Raw genomic sequence first — 13,665 nt, forward strand, 5'->3', positions numbered from 1 at the left:
ACTAGCTGCTAGCCGACAGTTTTGGTCTAGCAATTTTAGGTATTTTTGGCCGATAATTGCTAGCAAGAATTTGATAATCAGATAGTGGACCGTTTGGTTTAACCGTATATGTTTTAAAATAATTACTTTTATTTTACTAAAGAATATAAACTATATTTACATAAAACTGTAAACAATTTTTTTTAAAGAAGATCTGGTGATTTTTAATATTTTTGTAATTTGTTTCGATATGTTGATTAAAATGAATACTATTGATGATGTGGTTGTAAATGATAACAGTGAAGATTGTTCTTTTAAACGAGGAATTGCACTGGAACCCTTTTTACATCAGGTATTAATAATTTATATTTATACTGTGTGACTGTGTTGTTTCAATTTAAAAAATAGATGTTATTTTATGTGCTTGACAACTGTGAAAAAAGGATTAATAAAAACACTCTACATAAGGTTGTTAGTGCTTTACTAAAAATACTATGTATATATAAAAACTACGTGCATTTTAGATGTGAATATTTATTCAATAATAATACTAAAATAATTTGACATATAAAATTAATAAAATTATTTTTTTAGGTTGCAGGCCGGGCTACCATGATGTGCCTTGATGAAACAACTGTTTGTAAACCTCTTAATTTTCGTGAACATTTTTTTTACAAATCTTTACCTCCTGATATTCTTCAATTTACCCCCAAGTTTAAAGGTAAATTTTCTCTTGAATAGTTTTTGTTGTTCTAAATTTAACAATAAAAAGTTTTTAGTTAAATCTGGCAAAACAATGATTTGATTAAGTTATTTGAACTTTAATCTTGGATATGTACAGGTGTTGTAAATGTCAATATTGAAGAAACACCAGATGGTTGTGTAGCTCTTACAGCCTTTCCTGATGAGGCTCAAAGTATGGATGAACTATCGCATTATTATGATGATCATTTACTTTCAGATAGCAGTGAAGAGGAACCGGTAAAATATTACTTTACATTTTGATTTATGATTTTTTTCTTTTAATATTGGCATTATTTTTTAACATTATCGGTAATATAAGTTTGACAACTTTAAACAGGGTCTTTATGTTGTGATTTACTGTTCGTTAGTTTATCATAATAATAACAGTAGTGTCATGAGTCAATTTTTGGTCTGACTAATTAACCTTATTATGTTAAATTATAAAAATTGATAAGTTACGCAAAAGTTTATTTGCTTGAAAAAAAGGAAGTTGACTCAGCTATTGACACAACATGCAACTTTGTTTTTCCTATGAAATCTAAATAATTTAGCTTAAGGCTACTTAAAACCTGACATCAAGATTACACACCTTAATAGTTTGTGTTGTCCAATGTTGTTGTGATTGTCAAATTTTGCAACTAAGCTTAAACATATGTGCATTAAACCAAATTACCGTTTACTTTTTTTGTAGGAATATTCAGGAACCACATCTGACAGAACTCGAAGACCACAATCTAACAATTTTTTTCCACATTCAAACCGGTATATTTAAAAAAAAAATTATTGGGTATTGACTTTTTGTCTCAATTCACTTTGCAATATAAGTATATATATATATACCCTCTTTTTTATTTTAAAATAATTGTTTTTTCGATTTAGAATAAAATTAAAAAGAACAGGAAGTATGTACGTTGATGATCAACCACTTTCAAGTAAAAACAAAGATGATCTGAAGTTACCCAAGTCATTGCCAGCCAATCCTTGGACATACAAAGTTCATAAGGAGGGGCTTAAGCGACACTTACAACATAAACATAGAGTTGTACAAAGTAGGTTTAAACCAGATTTATCCATTATATACCATCTAGTTTAATTCAATATAACATGGTTTCTTTGGGATTTTAAAATTAGCTTCACTTAAGAAACAAATATGTGGTATTAAACCAATTTTAAATAATTATACATGGTCAATAGAGAACACAATTTTAACTGAGTATTTTCTGTTATATACATCATATATATATGTACAAATATTAATATTGATTTTTATTAATGGGTCGATAAAGCTATTGAAATATAATGCTTTAAAAACATCTGGTTTATTGACCTGCTGTGTTTTATATAACCTTAGTTGACTGGATAAATAATTACCTTCTCTACAATTAGTTTTCAAAGCTTTTAAAAGCTGGTTGTTTTAAAGCTTGATTTATTGTGACCAAGTTTTTTTGACTTTTATTTAAATTAACTTAGTTTTTTTAATTGTACTAAGTATTTAAGCAGAGTTTTTAAATGTTAATAACTGCTTGTATTCATAACTTAATATTTATGTTAAGAATATTTATTTTTGATATATTTACAGAATGTATATTACTCGAAAACGTGGCATCTCAGTTTCAAAAACCCTGCATCCTCGATCTGAAAATGGGAACAAGGCTGCATGGAGACTATGACGACGAACAGAAAAAAATGAGACATGAAGAAAAGTGCAAAACAACAACAACCCAGCCTCTTGGCGTAAGACTGTCTGGAATGCAGGTAAAAAAATAAACAATTTATTAAAATATTTAGATCCTGTCAGGTTAGCAATTTTTTGGCATGTTTTATAGCCTTAACTTAAGCTGCATGAAACTACGTATGAACAATAATTAGAAACCTTACTTAAAATTGTTCTTAAATGTTAAAATCTAGTAGGTCCCACAGGCCTTAAAATTTTATTTTGTTTGACAAATTTACCTATAAAAATTTTTAAAATGGGGTTTATGTAATTTAAAATAAAGGGGGCATTTTAAACAGTAAAAGTTGACTTTAAACTTGTTTTATTAAAAGAAAACTACGGTTTAATTTAAATAATAAAGTGAAACCAATGTTTTTAAATCATGTTGATAAGATAACCTAGGTTTGTGGTTTGTTACTTAAATAAAACATCGTGTTATTAAACGTTGTTAACGTTTTTCATGCGTTTAATTTTTGAATGGTCATAACGACATCTAACTATTACTAAATAAAAGGTGAGTTACATATGTGACACTATATTACAAAGGATTACTTTGTAAAACGTGTAAGCGATAGTTATGTAATTATATATTAATTATGTTATAATTACAAATGCTCACTAGTTAGTAACACGGGCTTAAATGACTGTATAGGTCGTATTGTATGCGTTTCCTGTATGCTGTGTACGTATTTAGCCTTTGTTGAAACGTTGCTTTCTAAAATAACGTTTGATTAAGTTGGACAATTACTTAAATGTTGTTTACAAACAATAAGAGTTTTTTTTTGATTGGTTGTTAGTAAATGGGTTGTGCTAATTGTTGTATTGTGATTGGCTATATACCAAAACATAACCTCTATATGTGTACTGTAACTGTCAAACTTGTGAAGTAGAACTACTTGTGATGACTGTTAACAGCTAACTTCTAGCTGTGGCTTTTGTCATTTCTGCTTGACTTCTGTAAATAAGGTTATATTTATGGTTATAGTATTTTAAAATTAGGAGTCCCTTAGGAGCAGAAGCGAAATTTTGATTTCCCATGGTTTTGAGTCATACGTTAAGTCAAACAAAAATTGCATCAGTCATCTGAAAACCATAAAAAGTCGACGCTGAATTACGTGACATTAAATCAATATTTGCCTCAATAGCTTGCCACTTAATATGAAGCGATGTAAACTTAGAGTACAATTGGTATTTGCGTCACAAATTACAAAAAAAATTACAATCAAATGAATAGTTAAAATAAAATTCCTGGAATATACGTCATCTGTTTGTTTGTTTACTGATTGTGCTTCATGAAACTTCCAATATGCTTTACGTTTCAATCGGTTATTTTTTGGTAAAGCCATTAATACGTAGTACCTTTATAAAAAATAAGGCGGGTTCTGTCCCGCGAGTGAATAACCTCCGAAAATTGCACAAATCAGCGAAAAATAAACCTTTGTGCTCAATGTTAATTTAAGGTTTGCTGAACTCAAGTAAACGTCATAAAAATGGCAATATTTCAACGTTTTATGTTGCTTAGTTTAAGAGGGAAAATTTACAACATAAATTGCTTATTTTACACCTATTTAAAGACTCGTTTTAAATTTTTACTACTCTACGCACATTTAAAAATAACAGAGTTGAAAAATTTGACCAAAAAATTTTAAGTTTGTTTTAATACAATTTTATGATCATTTAATATATAAAATTTATAGTATCCATTGTTATGAAGCCGTGTGAACAAAGTTCTTATCAATATCTTTAAATTGTAGTAATTTGTTTTTGTGTATTAAATGTGATGGCGAAACAGTTATTTGATAGGTCAATATTGTGCTGATAAACACTCTTAGGTCAATAGTATTTTTGTTCTGGGAAATGCTATCATCGTATTTCCTGTTTTGGGTACACGTAAACCCAATCGTGTTAACTGACTCTTTAAGATGTTTGTATGTCTTTAAAATTAAAGCGCCGTGCTAAATGTTGTATAACAGACCATGTGATAAGCAATTATTTGTCAAGATTTTACGATTTTGGTATTATATAACTAGTAAACCCGCCACAATTCGTTGTCGCATTCCCGTTGTACGGTTAGCTTGTAAGACCAGCTAGCTCTATATTATATAATGCCTGTCTGTATTTGTTTAGTTTTACTCGGAAAGCACGTTAGTTTTACTCGGAAAGCACGTGGGCATGATTCGAGGTAACTAATGTTTAACTTTCTCTATTTGTTTGCAGGTTTATCATTCAAATACTGACACCTACGTGTGCCGAGACAAATACTATGGTAGAAAATTGGACAAGTTGGGTCTCACCAGTGCTTTGCATCAATTTTTTCACGACGGTTTTCGAACTAGATACGAGCTTTTAATTCCAGTTTTAAAGAGATTAAAATCGATTCTGGACAGTTTGCGCAGACTAGGTTCTTACAGATTTTATTCGAGTTCGCTGCTGGTAATGTACGACGGTGCAGACATTTCGGATTGCAAATTAGATAATCACCAAAATGGCTCAAAGTCCAATGAAAGTCTCGATCGTGATAATGCAAAATGTTCGTGCTGTGATGACCAAAGTACTTTCGATAATCACGCGTCTGTAAACTCGAAAAGAGACAGTTGTTCCCATGTTCTTCAAAACTCGGGCGACCAAAAAGCTTCAAACGGAAGGTCGGCTCATTTCGACATTCGAATGATCGACTTTGCCAAATCAACGCATCAAGACATGGACAAATCCATGATACACGACGGGCCAGATCATGGCTATATATTCGGTCTCACCAATTTAATAAAAATCTTAAAGGAAATACTCAAACTTGAAGCGCCGGCGCATGTTTAAATTCAAATTTTTACAGTCAGATCGATGCACTTAACCTATACCCACCCCATTATAATTAATATCTATATTTCGTCCATGTTTCAGTAAGTGTTCCAATATTACTCCTCGTGCAGTCAACTTTATTCCATCTTTCGTATCACCTTAATACTCAGTAGGCTTGACTTAATCTGTGCAATGTTTCTAATGTTCCATTGTGATCTTTTTTCACTAAAATGTTGCTAGGTTTTTGCCATTTTTGCATTGCGATTTTACGGTCAGGTTTATAGGTATTATCATAGTTCGTACTTTTTTTTTTTTTTTTATAAAAAAACATCCTTAATAATCTGTAAGATTTTAGTTTTCTGGAATGTATTGTATTTGTTTTACCTAAATGTTAGTGTTTGGTATCGCTTAGCGTTATAAACAAGAATGGCGAACTTTTATTATAATCAAGATTTTCTAAAATTGTACTCAGTTTACTTGCTTCATGTTTCTTAACCGAGATTGTAATGTTTAAGGAATATTTCTCTGTTACATTCTTGTGAACTTAATTGTTGTTATTGACCAAAAATTGGCAAAAGTTAAAAAAAAATACATTCCGCAATCTGCACAAATGAAACGACAATCATTGTTTAAAACAATCTCACATTTGGGTCTTATTTTACCACACATTTATAACATTACTGGATTGTTTATTTGTCGTTTTTTCTTATTATTTAAATATAGTAAAAAATTGGTCGTAGTTACAAAGAATGTTAATGTGATGTTGTGTAACATGTTTTCGAAATTTGTTTTACAGTTTAAATTATTTTCTGTAATAAAAAAAGCTTATCCAAATGGTGTTTTATCTAATGTATTTAGTAAGATAGCCTGCGTTTACTTTAAATTAAAATCTTATTTGCAATGAAGTGAATTGTAATCCGACAGATAATAGGTTAACTAAGGTTGGATTTTACACCTAATTATATATTCCCCTGAGTAATTATTGCAGATTTTTGTTGTATTTGATTGACGTTAGTGTTCGTTAGCTATTAATAAAAGTAATCCTGCTATTTTAATACATTGTTTATTCAATACGGTTAGATTATAGAGATATCTCTTTTGAAACCAGTATGTAATAAAATTAAAAAAAAAGAATAATCGCTTTTTTATTTATTGTAAAAGGATTTTAAAGTAGTGTATATTCACTATAATCATTTAAAGCAAATAGGATTTTTGCCGGTGTCATTTACCATAATCCAGTATTTTTACATTTAGTTATTTAAATAACTGCAAACGTTTTTTAAAATTAATCTTTAACTTATTTATCAAGTAAACTTTTGCTTTTTTGTTGTTTTTTGGGTTTGTTTGATATTGAATAAAAATTAATTACAGCTGTTTGAGGATAAAGTAGATATAAAGAAAAAAGGGAGAAGCCGAATTAGAAGCGATTATGGAATCGAGATTACAACCCACTAAGGTCACGTGATCAGTTTTCGATTCCTTTTTCTCTGTTCCGCGTTGTCGTTGGGTTGCATTTTAAATTTCTTTTGGCGTTTTAATTATTATACTAAAGCGATCGTACTACTCGCTTTTAATTTAATGAAAAGTTAGCTTTAGACTGTGTTATGAATTATTGAATTTAAAGTTATTGTTGCTTCAACGTGAGAACAAAATTAAAATTTAACTTAAAATTGTTACGTCTCTTCTAATTTTTGATCTAATGCCAATTTTTTGCAGTTGACCGTGGGAAAATAGATAAGGTTTTTTAATAGTTACTAAAGAAAAAAATCATGGATTCATTTGATCAGGTTCGTTAAGTTGTAGCGTGACTTCATATGCATGTTAGAGGATGTTAATGGATATAATTTTGGTCATAAGCTTTATAGTACACGACGTTTAGCTTAAGACAATTTAAGGAGTTAAGATTTTGTTAAAAAAGTTATTTATACTTAGTTAAAATGTTTTTATGTAATAGTCAAACGGAAATGAAACTATAAACGAACCTGAACAACAAAGAAAATTGTTCATAGGAGGGTTAAGTTTTGACACAACAGACGATAGTTTACGCGAATATTTCAATCAAAATGGTGGTGAAGTTACAGGTAACGTTAAACTTGCTATTAAGTACAGTCAATGTGCCAATGCATTTTGTTGCCCATATTACTTGTTTAAAATATTGGTTTATTTGCAAAAAATATAATGGTCTGCTATATTTTTTAAAGACTGTGTCGTTATGAAAGATCCAAAAACCAAAAGATCCAGAGGCTTTGGTTTTGTCACATTCAAAAGAATAAAAATGGTAAGAAACTTAGATATATATGGGCAATTCTTCGGTAACGGAATTACAATTGCTGTGGTTTACAAACTTTTAATTTTTTTTTTAATATAATTAAAATCATTTTTTAAGTTAAAACAACCCATATATTGCCATTCTAAATTTTTATAAGCATAGAAGTCCAGTTCGAACTTCTTAAAAATTGAAAAATGTTTGGTAACGGAATTACGCCAATAAATTAGATATAAAAAGTTGGGTAATACTTACAAATTATGTATATACATACAATGTTTGATGAGTTTTGGTATATATATATATGTTTAAACATAATTTGTTTTTACAACAGGTTGATGCAGTTATGAAAAAAAGACCCCATCAATTAGATGGCAGAACAGTTACCCCAAAACGTGCAGTTTCTCGAGAGGTATACCTGGGTTAAACTTGCCTCAATTTTTATTTTTAACAAAAATATTTAAACAAATAAAAAAATTATAAAGGATTCTGAAAAGCCAGGAGCTCATGCAACTGTGAAGAAAATTTTTGTTGGTGGAATTAAAGATGACACAGACGAACTTCCACTTAAAGAATACTTTAGCCAGTATGGCGCAGTAGATCTTGTAGAGGTATAAACTTTTAAAAATACTTTGAATTTAAATTCAAATAAAAGAACTAAGAGTAACTCTGCTGAATTTTAGCACAAGTTTTAGTATTAATTTTTTTTATAGGTAATGGAAGACAGAGAAACAAAGAAAAAGAGAGGATTCGCTTTCGTTACTTTTGCGGATCATGATCCGGTCGACAAGATTGTCAGTAAGTAACTTTTACAACTTTTACAACTTTTAAAAAATGTTTAACATTTTTAATGAACAAAATATAAAAAAATTTTTATTTAAGGTCAAAAATATCACACCATTAATAAGCACAACTGTGAAGTGAGAAAAGCGCTACCAAAAAATGAACTCGACAAATTTAAGCCAAAACCAGCTGGAAGATATGGTAAGCCTATAGTTGATTACATTATATATAGTTTTGCAAGCTTGATGTAAGGTAATCTGGGAGGATCTACACACTTCCCGGCTCTGCCTGTGTGGTGTTGGAGCGTCCTAAAAGTGACGTATATTCTGAGCTACAACATCATAAAATAACTTAAAACATATTTTATTTTAAAGTTTCTTAATTTAAGAGCTCTAAAGAAAAAGTGTTTTAGTCACTGCATATTCCTTACACGCCTTATAGCTACTAGCTAGCAATAACCAAGATGTGAAACCATGCATGGGACATTTTTTCCCTTATAAAGTTTAATTAATTTTTACTAAAGAATGAAACTTTAACAAAATTTTGTGTTTTAATAGAGGATCGACCACCAATGGATCAGTATAGAGACCGGGAACGTGATTACAGAAGATCGCCACCTCGTAAGTTTATAAATTATTTTTTGTTTTTGGCAGTCAGTAGTTTCATACTCTTTGGGGTTAATTTGTCAAGCTATGATGTATGTATCTAAACTTAAAAAGCCCATTTAAAGATCCTTAACGTATATTTATACATTTAAAATGTAAGTAACTAATGTTTTTTTTTGTTTAGCATATGCCTATGAACGAAGAGGACCACCTGGTAAGTTAAATATTTGTGTTTACTTTTCTTTTAGCTGTTGTTTGTTTAATTTTGATATAAGGTAATCTGGGAGGATTTACACACTTCCCGGCTCTGCCTGTGTGGTGTTGGAGCGTCCTAAAAGTGACGTATATTCTGAGCTACAGTATCATAAATTAACTTAAAACATATTTTATTTTAAAGTTTCTTAATTTAAGAGCTTTAAAGAAAAAGTGTTTTAGTCACTGCATATTCCTTACACGCCTTATAGCTAATAGCTAGCAATAACCAAGATGTGAAACCATGCATGGGACATTTTTTTATCTATAAATTTAATAATGGTATATATAATTGAATTGACAAAAACTTCTCGTTATTATTTGAAATTATTTGTATTTTAGCAGGCTATGAACGATACCCACCGATGCCGTCAAGTTACGATCGTTATGCAAGTCGTAAGTGTACCTTTGTTTTATAACCATATTTTATACAAAAAAAAATAAACACTCTTATATTTTTCAATTATAGATTTTGTAAACTTTTTTTTATAATTTAGCATATGAAAGATCACCCTACCCACCACGAGAATATGATCGATATGCTGCTGCTCCACCAAGAGAATATGCAAGTGAATATGGTGAGTTAGTAAACTCTGCTAAACAACAATAATTTTTTTAATATTTTTTTTTGTAAAATTAATAATAAATTATTTTTGTTAGATCGGTACCGTGAGGCAAGAGATCATTATGCACCACGTGGTAAGTAAATAAAAACAGTTTTTTTGCTGTTTGTTATAATGTGAATATTATTTATTTAATCATCGTTTACTTTTGTTTTAGATTATCCTCGAAGTTCATCTGAGTATTACAAAAGAGAAGGTAAGTTTTTATTTTTTGTATTTGGTGTATAAATGCAGATTAGACCAATCTGATAATTTAACATTTAATTTTAGGAGATAGTGGCAGTACATGTTGCAGGGGAGACAGGTTCAGTTCAGCTCTCTTATCTTACCGTAGACCTTCATATAGAGAAAGAGATTATATTGACTACTACCAGCCTTACAGTGAGAAATTCAGGCAGACGTATAGCTTATCTCCAGAGCCAGTTCTTAAATCCAGGTTAGCTTTACCAGCACCAGGAGATGTGGTAGGAAGTCCTTTATCAAGCCGAGAAACTTCACCTTTGTCAGTTTATAAGCCAGTGATCATCCATAGAACAGAATGCAGATCAAAGTTGTACTTAACTTCAGATCACAGACAGTATAGGTCGTCAGGTCAGTGTGATTTATGTAGCAAAAGAAAGGTAACAGAATTTCAGTAAAGTAATAGTAAGATTTTTTCTACCTCAGCGTTGTAGAAATGTTTTTATTATTTTTTGTTACTTATTTAACTTAAATAATGCTACCACATATTTTTTAGGTAACCATTTTTATTTTTTTTAAAGGTTACAGCGAAAGGCCATCTAGCTATGAGAGCTACCCTAGAGAAAGTAAGTTTGTTTTACTTAGTTCATTTATTTTTTGATATAAGGTAATCTGGGAGGATTTACACACTTCCCGGCTCTGCCTGTGTGGTGTTGGAGCGTCCTAAAAGTGATGTATATTCTGAGCTACAGTATCATAAATTAACTTAACATATTTTATTTTAAAGTTTCTTAATTTAAGAGCTTTAAAAGAAAAGTGTTTAAAGTCGCTGCATATTCCTTACACGCCTTGTAGTTACTAGCTAGCAATAACCAAGATGTGAAACCATGCATGGGACATTATTAATAATCTTTTTTCTGAAAACAAAATCAAAATAAATATTATCATGTTAAACGAGAATTAATTTCTTAATACAGGCGAACGTGAAAGAACTACATTGCCACCAGTTGACAGAAGTCCACATGAGCGTTACAGCAGCTCGCATGCTACCGAGAGGTTAGTTTAATTTAAAATAGTTTACAAATTTTGTGATGCCATGTTTTTCAAGCAAAACACTATTAGTAGGGAGTCAAGGGAAGTACGGGAACGAGATCCTTACACGCGAAGTGCAAGCTCAGCAGCTGAGTATGATTACTCAAGAGTCAAATCGGAGAGTAAGTATATTACATGTGTATTTCAAGCCTAAAATTATAAAGTTTTAAAAACTTGCGTTATCGCTGTGTTGTGTTCTTAGGCAATGGTTATGATTATTCATCGTACATGAACAGTAGCAGTAGTTATGGACCAATGAAGAGTTCATCATCTTACAGCTCTCGTTCTGGACCATACAGCAGTAAGTGTGCATCATCAGACATTGCTGTTTCTAATAATTTGTTCGAACCAATAACTACTCAACCATGAAAACTTTTTTTAAAAAAATTTAAATTGTTATCAACTTACAATTATTTTTAGGTTCTTCTTATCCTAGCTCTGCATCGGCTCCTAGTGGAAGCTCTGCAGCTGGTTACTCGTCAAGTTCTCGATATTAATTTTAGTTTAAATCACTATTGGTAAGTATTGCAGGCCAGAACAGGCAAGGCCCGTTAAGTGGAGTTTATTTATTTGAAGTGTAGAATGATGTAATTCACAACTGGCATAACAGGCATATAAAGTGAAAAAAAAGCTAAAATCCCATCCTTTCTTTTAACATGCCCAGTCTTGATAGTTACAATTACATTTCAAATATGTGGCACAGCAATAACATATACCAGACCTTCAGTTTTGAATTACTCATTTTGTAAACTATATTTAATTAGTTTAACTAACATATCATAGAACCAAATCTAAATATAGTTTATTTTCAGTTATTTAAAAAGTCCATTTAGTTACTTAAGTAACACAGTCATAGTTTTGAATGTATTTTGGCATGAATTTGTGTTCTGCAGAGTGACTTTAAGGCAGCACAGCATTTTTCATTGTTGTTTCTGCCTTTAGTTGATTGCTCAGTGTACCAAGTCTGGTGTGATTGTGAAAATGTTGTGGTTTTGTGGCAGTTAAATAAGGAAAGTGTTTATTGTAACTAAAGTCTTGGTTGTTGTGCAAAGGTTACGATTTTTTAAAGTTTGGTCAAAAAGATTGGAAATATAAATTATATGTGCATTGATTAAATGGTATGAAATTTTTTGTTGTGGATGAATAAAATGTGTGTTTATGATAGTTAAATGTGCATAAATGATGTGGGTACAGTAATAAATTGGATTGGTGTTGTCAAAATTAAAAAGAAAATTAATATATCAGCATTTCATACCAAAGACACATGCGTAAGCCCTCTCCTTTAAATTTATATTATTTTATTTTCCTTATTTTTTTACAGACAGTAAGTCAGCGTCTCAAAATCCACTCTCACCTGTAAATATTTGAGTTATGAACATATTGAGCTGGTTTTATATACCATACAAAAGTTTGCCCTCAATTATTTTCTTACCAATTGCCAATGTTGAGGCCACTCAAAAAAAAAATTGTGCGTTCATCATTGATATAAAGAGTAAGCTGCGCGAAATTCGAAGAAAGTTTATTTTCTTTTAATTGAAGATCAGCACAGCATCATATTGTCAAGTTTTAACGTCGAACTAACTAGTCTATTATTACGTTATTGATAGACTCGAAGAGACTTTTTTGGTAGTGTGTTGTTTTTAATGTGATTCATGTAAAGACAAGTATTTATTAATTCCAACGAAAGCAGCCCAACCAAGTGAGCTCTCTGTACAACATTGTCATTTCCGTCAGTGCGTAACTGTTTTGTTTATAGTCCTAGGCCTTAACCTAGTAAGCTTATTAGCCCTTTTTTTAGAAATTATGCCACTATAGTTTCTTGCTAAATTTACTTCCTATTTTACTTGGCTTGTTAAAGTTTATAGTGAGTGTATAAAACCAAACTACCCTAAATTTAAAAGTCTTTAGTAATTTAAGTGGAGGCATAAATAGAAAAGAACAAAAAAAACTAATAACTAGCATGTTTATCTATTTGCATAGTTAGATATTATTATTATTTTTAATTGGCGGTTTTAGATTGATTGACTGCTGTAGGACTTAACCTTTTTAAGTTTCTTTTTAAACAGGAACAACTGCAGCTGTGTATATATTCATCGTGTTGTCTTGTTATACCACTGCCTTGTTTTTATCATGTGTTTTCAATAACCAACTTATTTTAACGATATCTTATTACAATTTTTTTTTCAATTCTGATTTTTGGCTGGTTGCAGAAACGTGGTAGTTGTTATAAATAGACATTTGTTTTTGCTGTAATCATTGTTAACTGGCAATCTTACTTAAAATCGCTTCACAATTTTTGCATTTTTTTCCAAATGAAATAATCAATTGAATAAATTTCAAATTTGTACATTTTATCCAATATAAACGACTCTTTGACACTTTTTAGCGTATTGGTTTGGAAACTTTTTAAATTCATGTGACAGTTATTTTTTACATCTTCATCTTAGTTGAGTGAAGTACTTCATCTTTAGTTAAAGTGGTGGTGTATTCATTTATCGTTGTTATTTGTTTAGTTCAGTTTTTGCTAGTGTTATTTACTGTTCAGTTACTATGTTAATGTTCTTTAAAGCAAAGTCAGATAAATAGTTCTTATTATAACCAACACTAACAGTATTTTATTCAGTTTAATCT

General features: G+C 30.4%; 2 protein-coding genes across 3 annotated transcripts; both read left to right on the plus strand.

Annotated features, from left to right (window-relative positions):
• The first annotated feature begins 192 nt into the window (after window positions 1-192).
• LOC145741656 (inositol hexakisphosphate kinase 1-like) lies at window positions 193-6,061 on the plus strand. Its single transcript, XM_082559274.1, has 7 exons — window positions 193-331; window positions 574-700; window positions 821-960; window positions 1,415-1,485; window positions 1,603-1,772; window positions 2,303-2,478; window positions 4,655-6,061. Exons 1-7 carry the CDS (start codon window positions 230-232, stop codon window positions 5,249-5,251), a joined length of 1,383 nt encoding a protein of 460 aa, XP_082415400.1. The 5' UTR covers window positions 193-229; the 3' UTR covers window positions 5,252-6,061.
• A 742-nt stretch (window positions 6,062-6,803) lies between these two features.
• LOC145743584 (uncharacterized) lies at window positions 6,804-13,415 on the plus strand. Of its 2 annotated transcripts, none has more exons than XM_082561583.1 (19): window positions 6,804-7,020; window positions 7,188-7,314; window positions 7,435-7,511; window positions 7,834-7,911; window positions 7,985-8,110; window positions 8,213-8,297; window positions 8,382-8,483; window positions 8,840-8,902; window positions 9,072-9,101; window positions 9,482-9,535; window positions 9,637-9,717; window positions 9,800-9,838; window positions 9,920-9,958; window positions 10,524-10,568; window positions 10,920-10,998; window positions 11,068-11,156; window positions 11,237-11,335; window positions 11,455-11,552; window positions 12,356-13,415. In XM_082561583.1, exons 1-18 carry the CDS (start codon window positions 7,003-7,005, stop codon window positions 11,529-11,531), a joined length of 1,308 nt encoding a protein of 435 aa, XP_082417709.1. In that variant the 5' UTR covers window positions 6,804-7,002; the 3' UTR covers window positions 11,532-11,552; window positions 12,356-13,415. The 2 variants fall into 2 exon arrangements, with proteins under 2 accessions (XP_082417709.1, XP_082417708.1); XM_082561582.1 differs by having other exon boundaries at window positions 6,833-7,020; window positions 11,065-11,156.
• The last annotated feature ends 250 nt before the right edge of the window (window positions 13,416-13,665 follow it).

The sequence above is a fragment of the Corella eumyota genome, chromosome 2 (assembly GCF_963082875.1).
Source record: "Corella eumyota chromosome 2, kaCorEumy4.1, whole genome shotgun sequence".
NCBI classification, from domain to species: Eukaryota; Metazoa; Chordata; class Ascidiacea; order Phlebobranchia; family Corellidae; genus Corella; species Corella eumyota.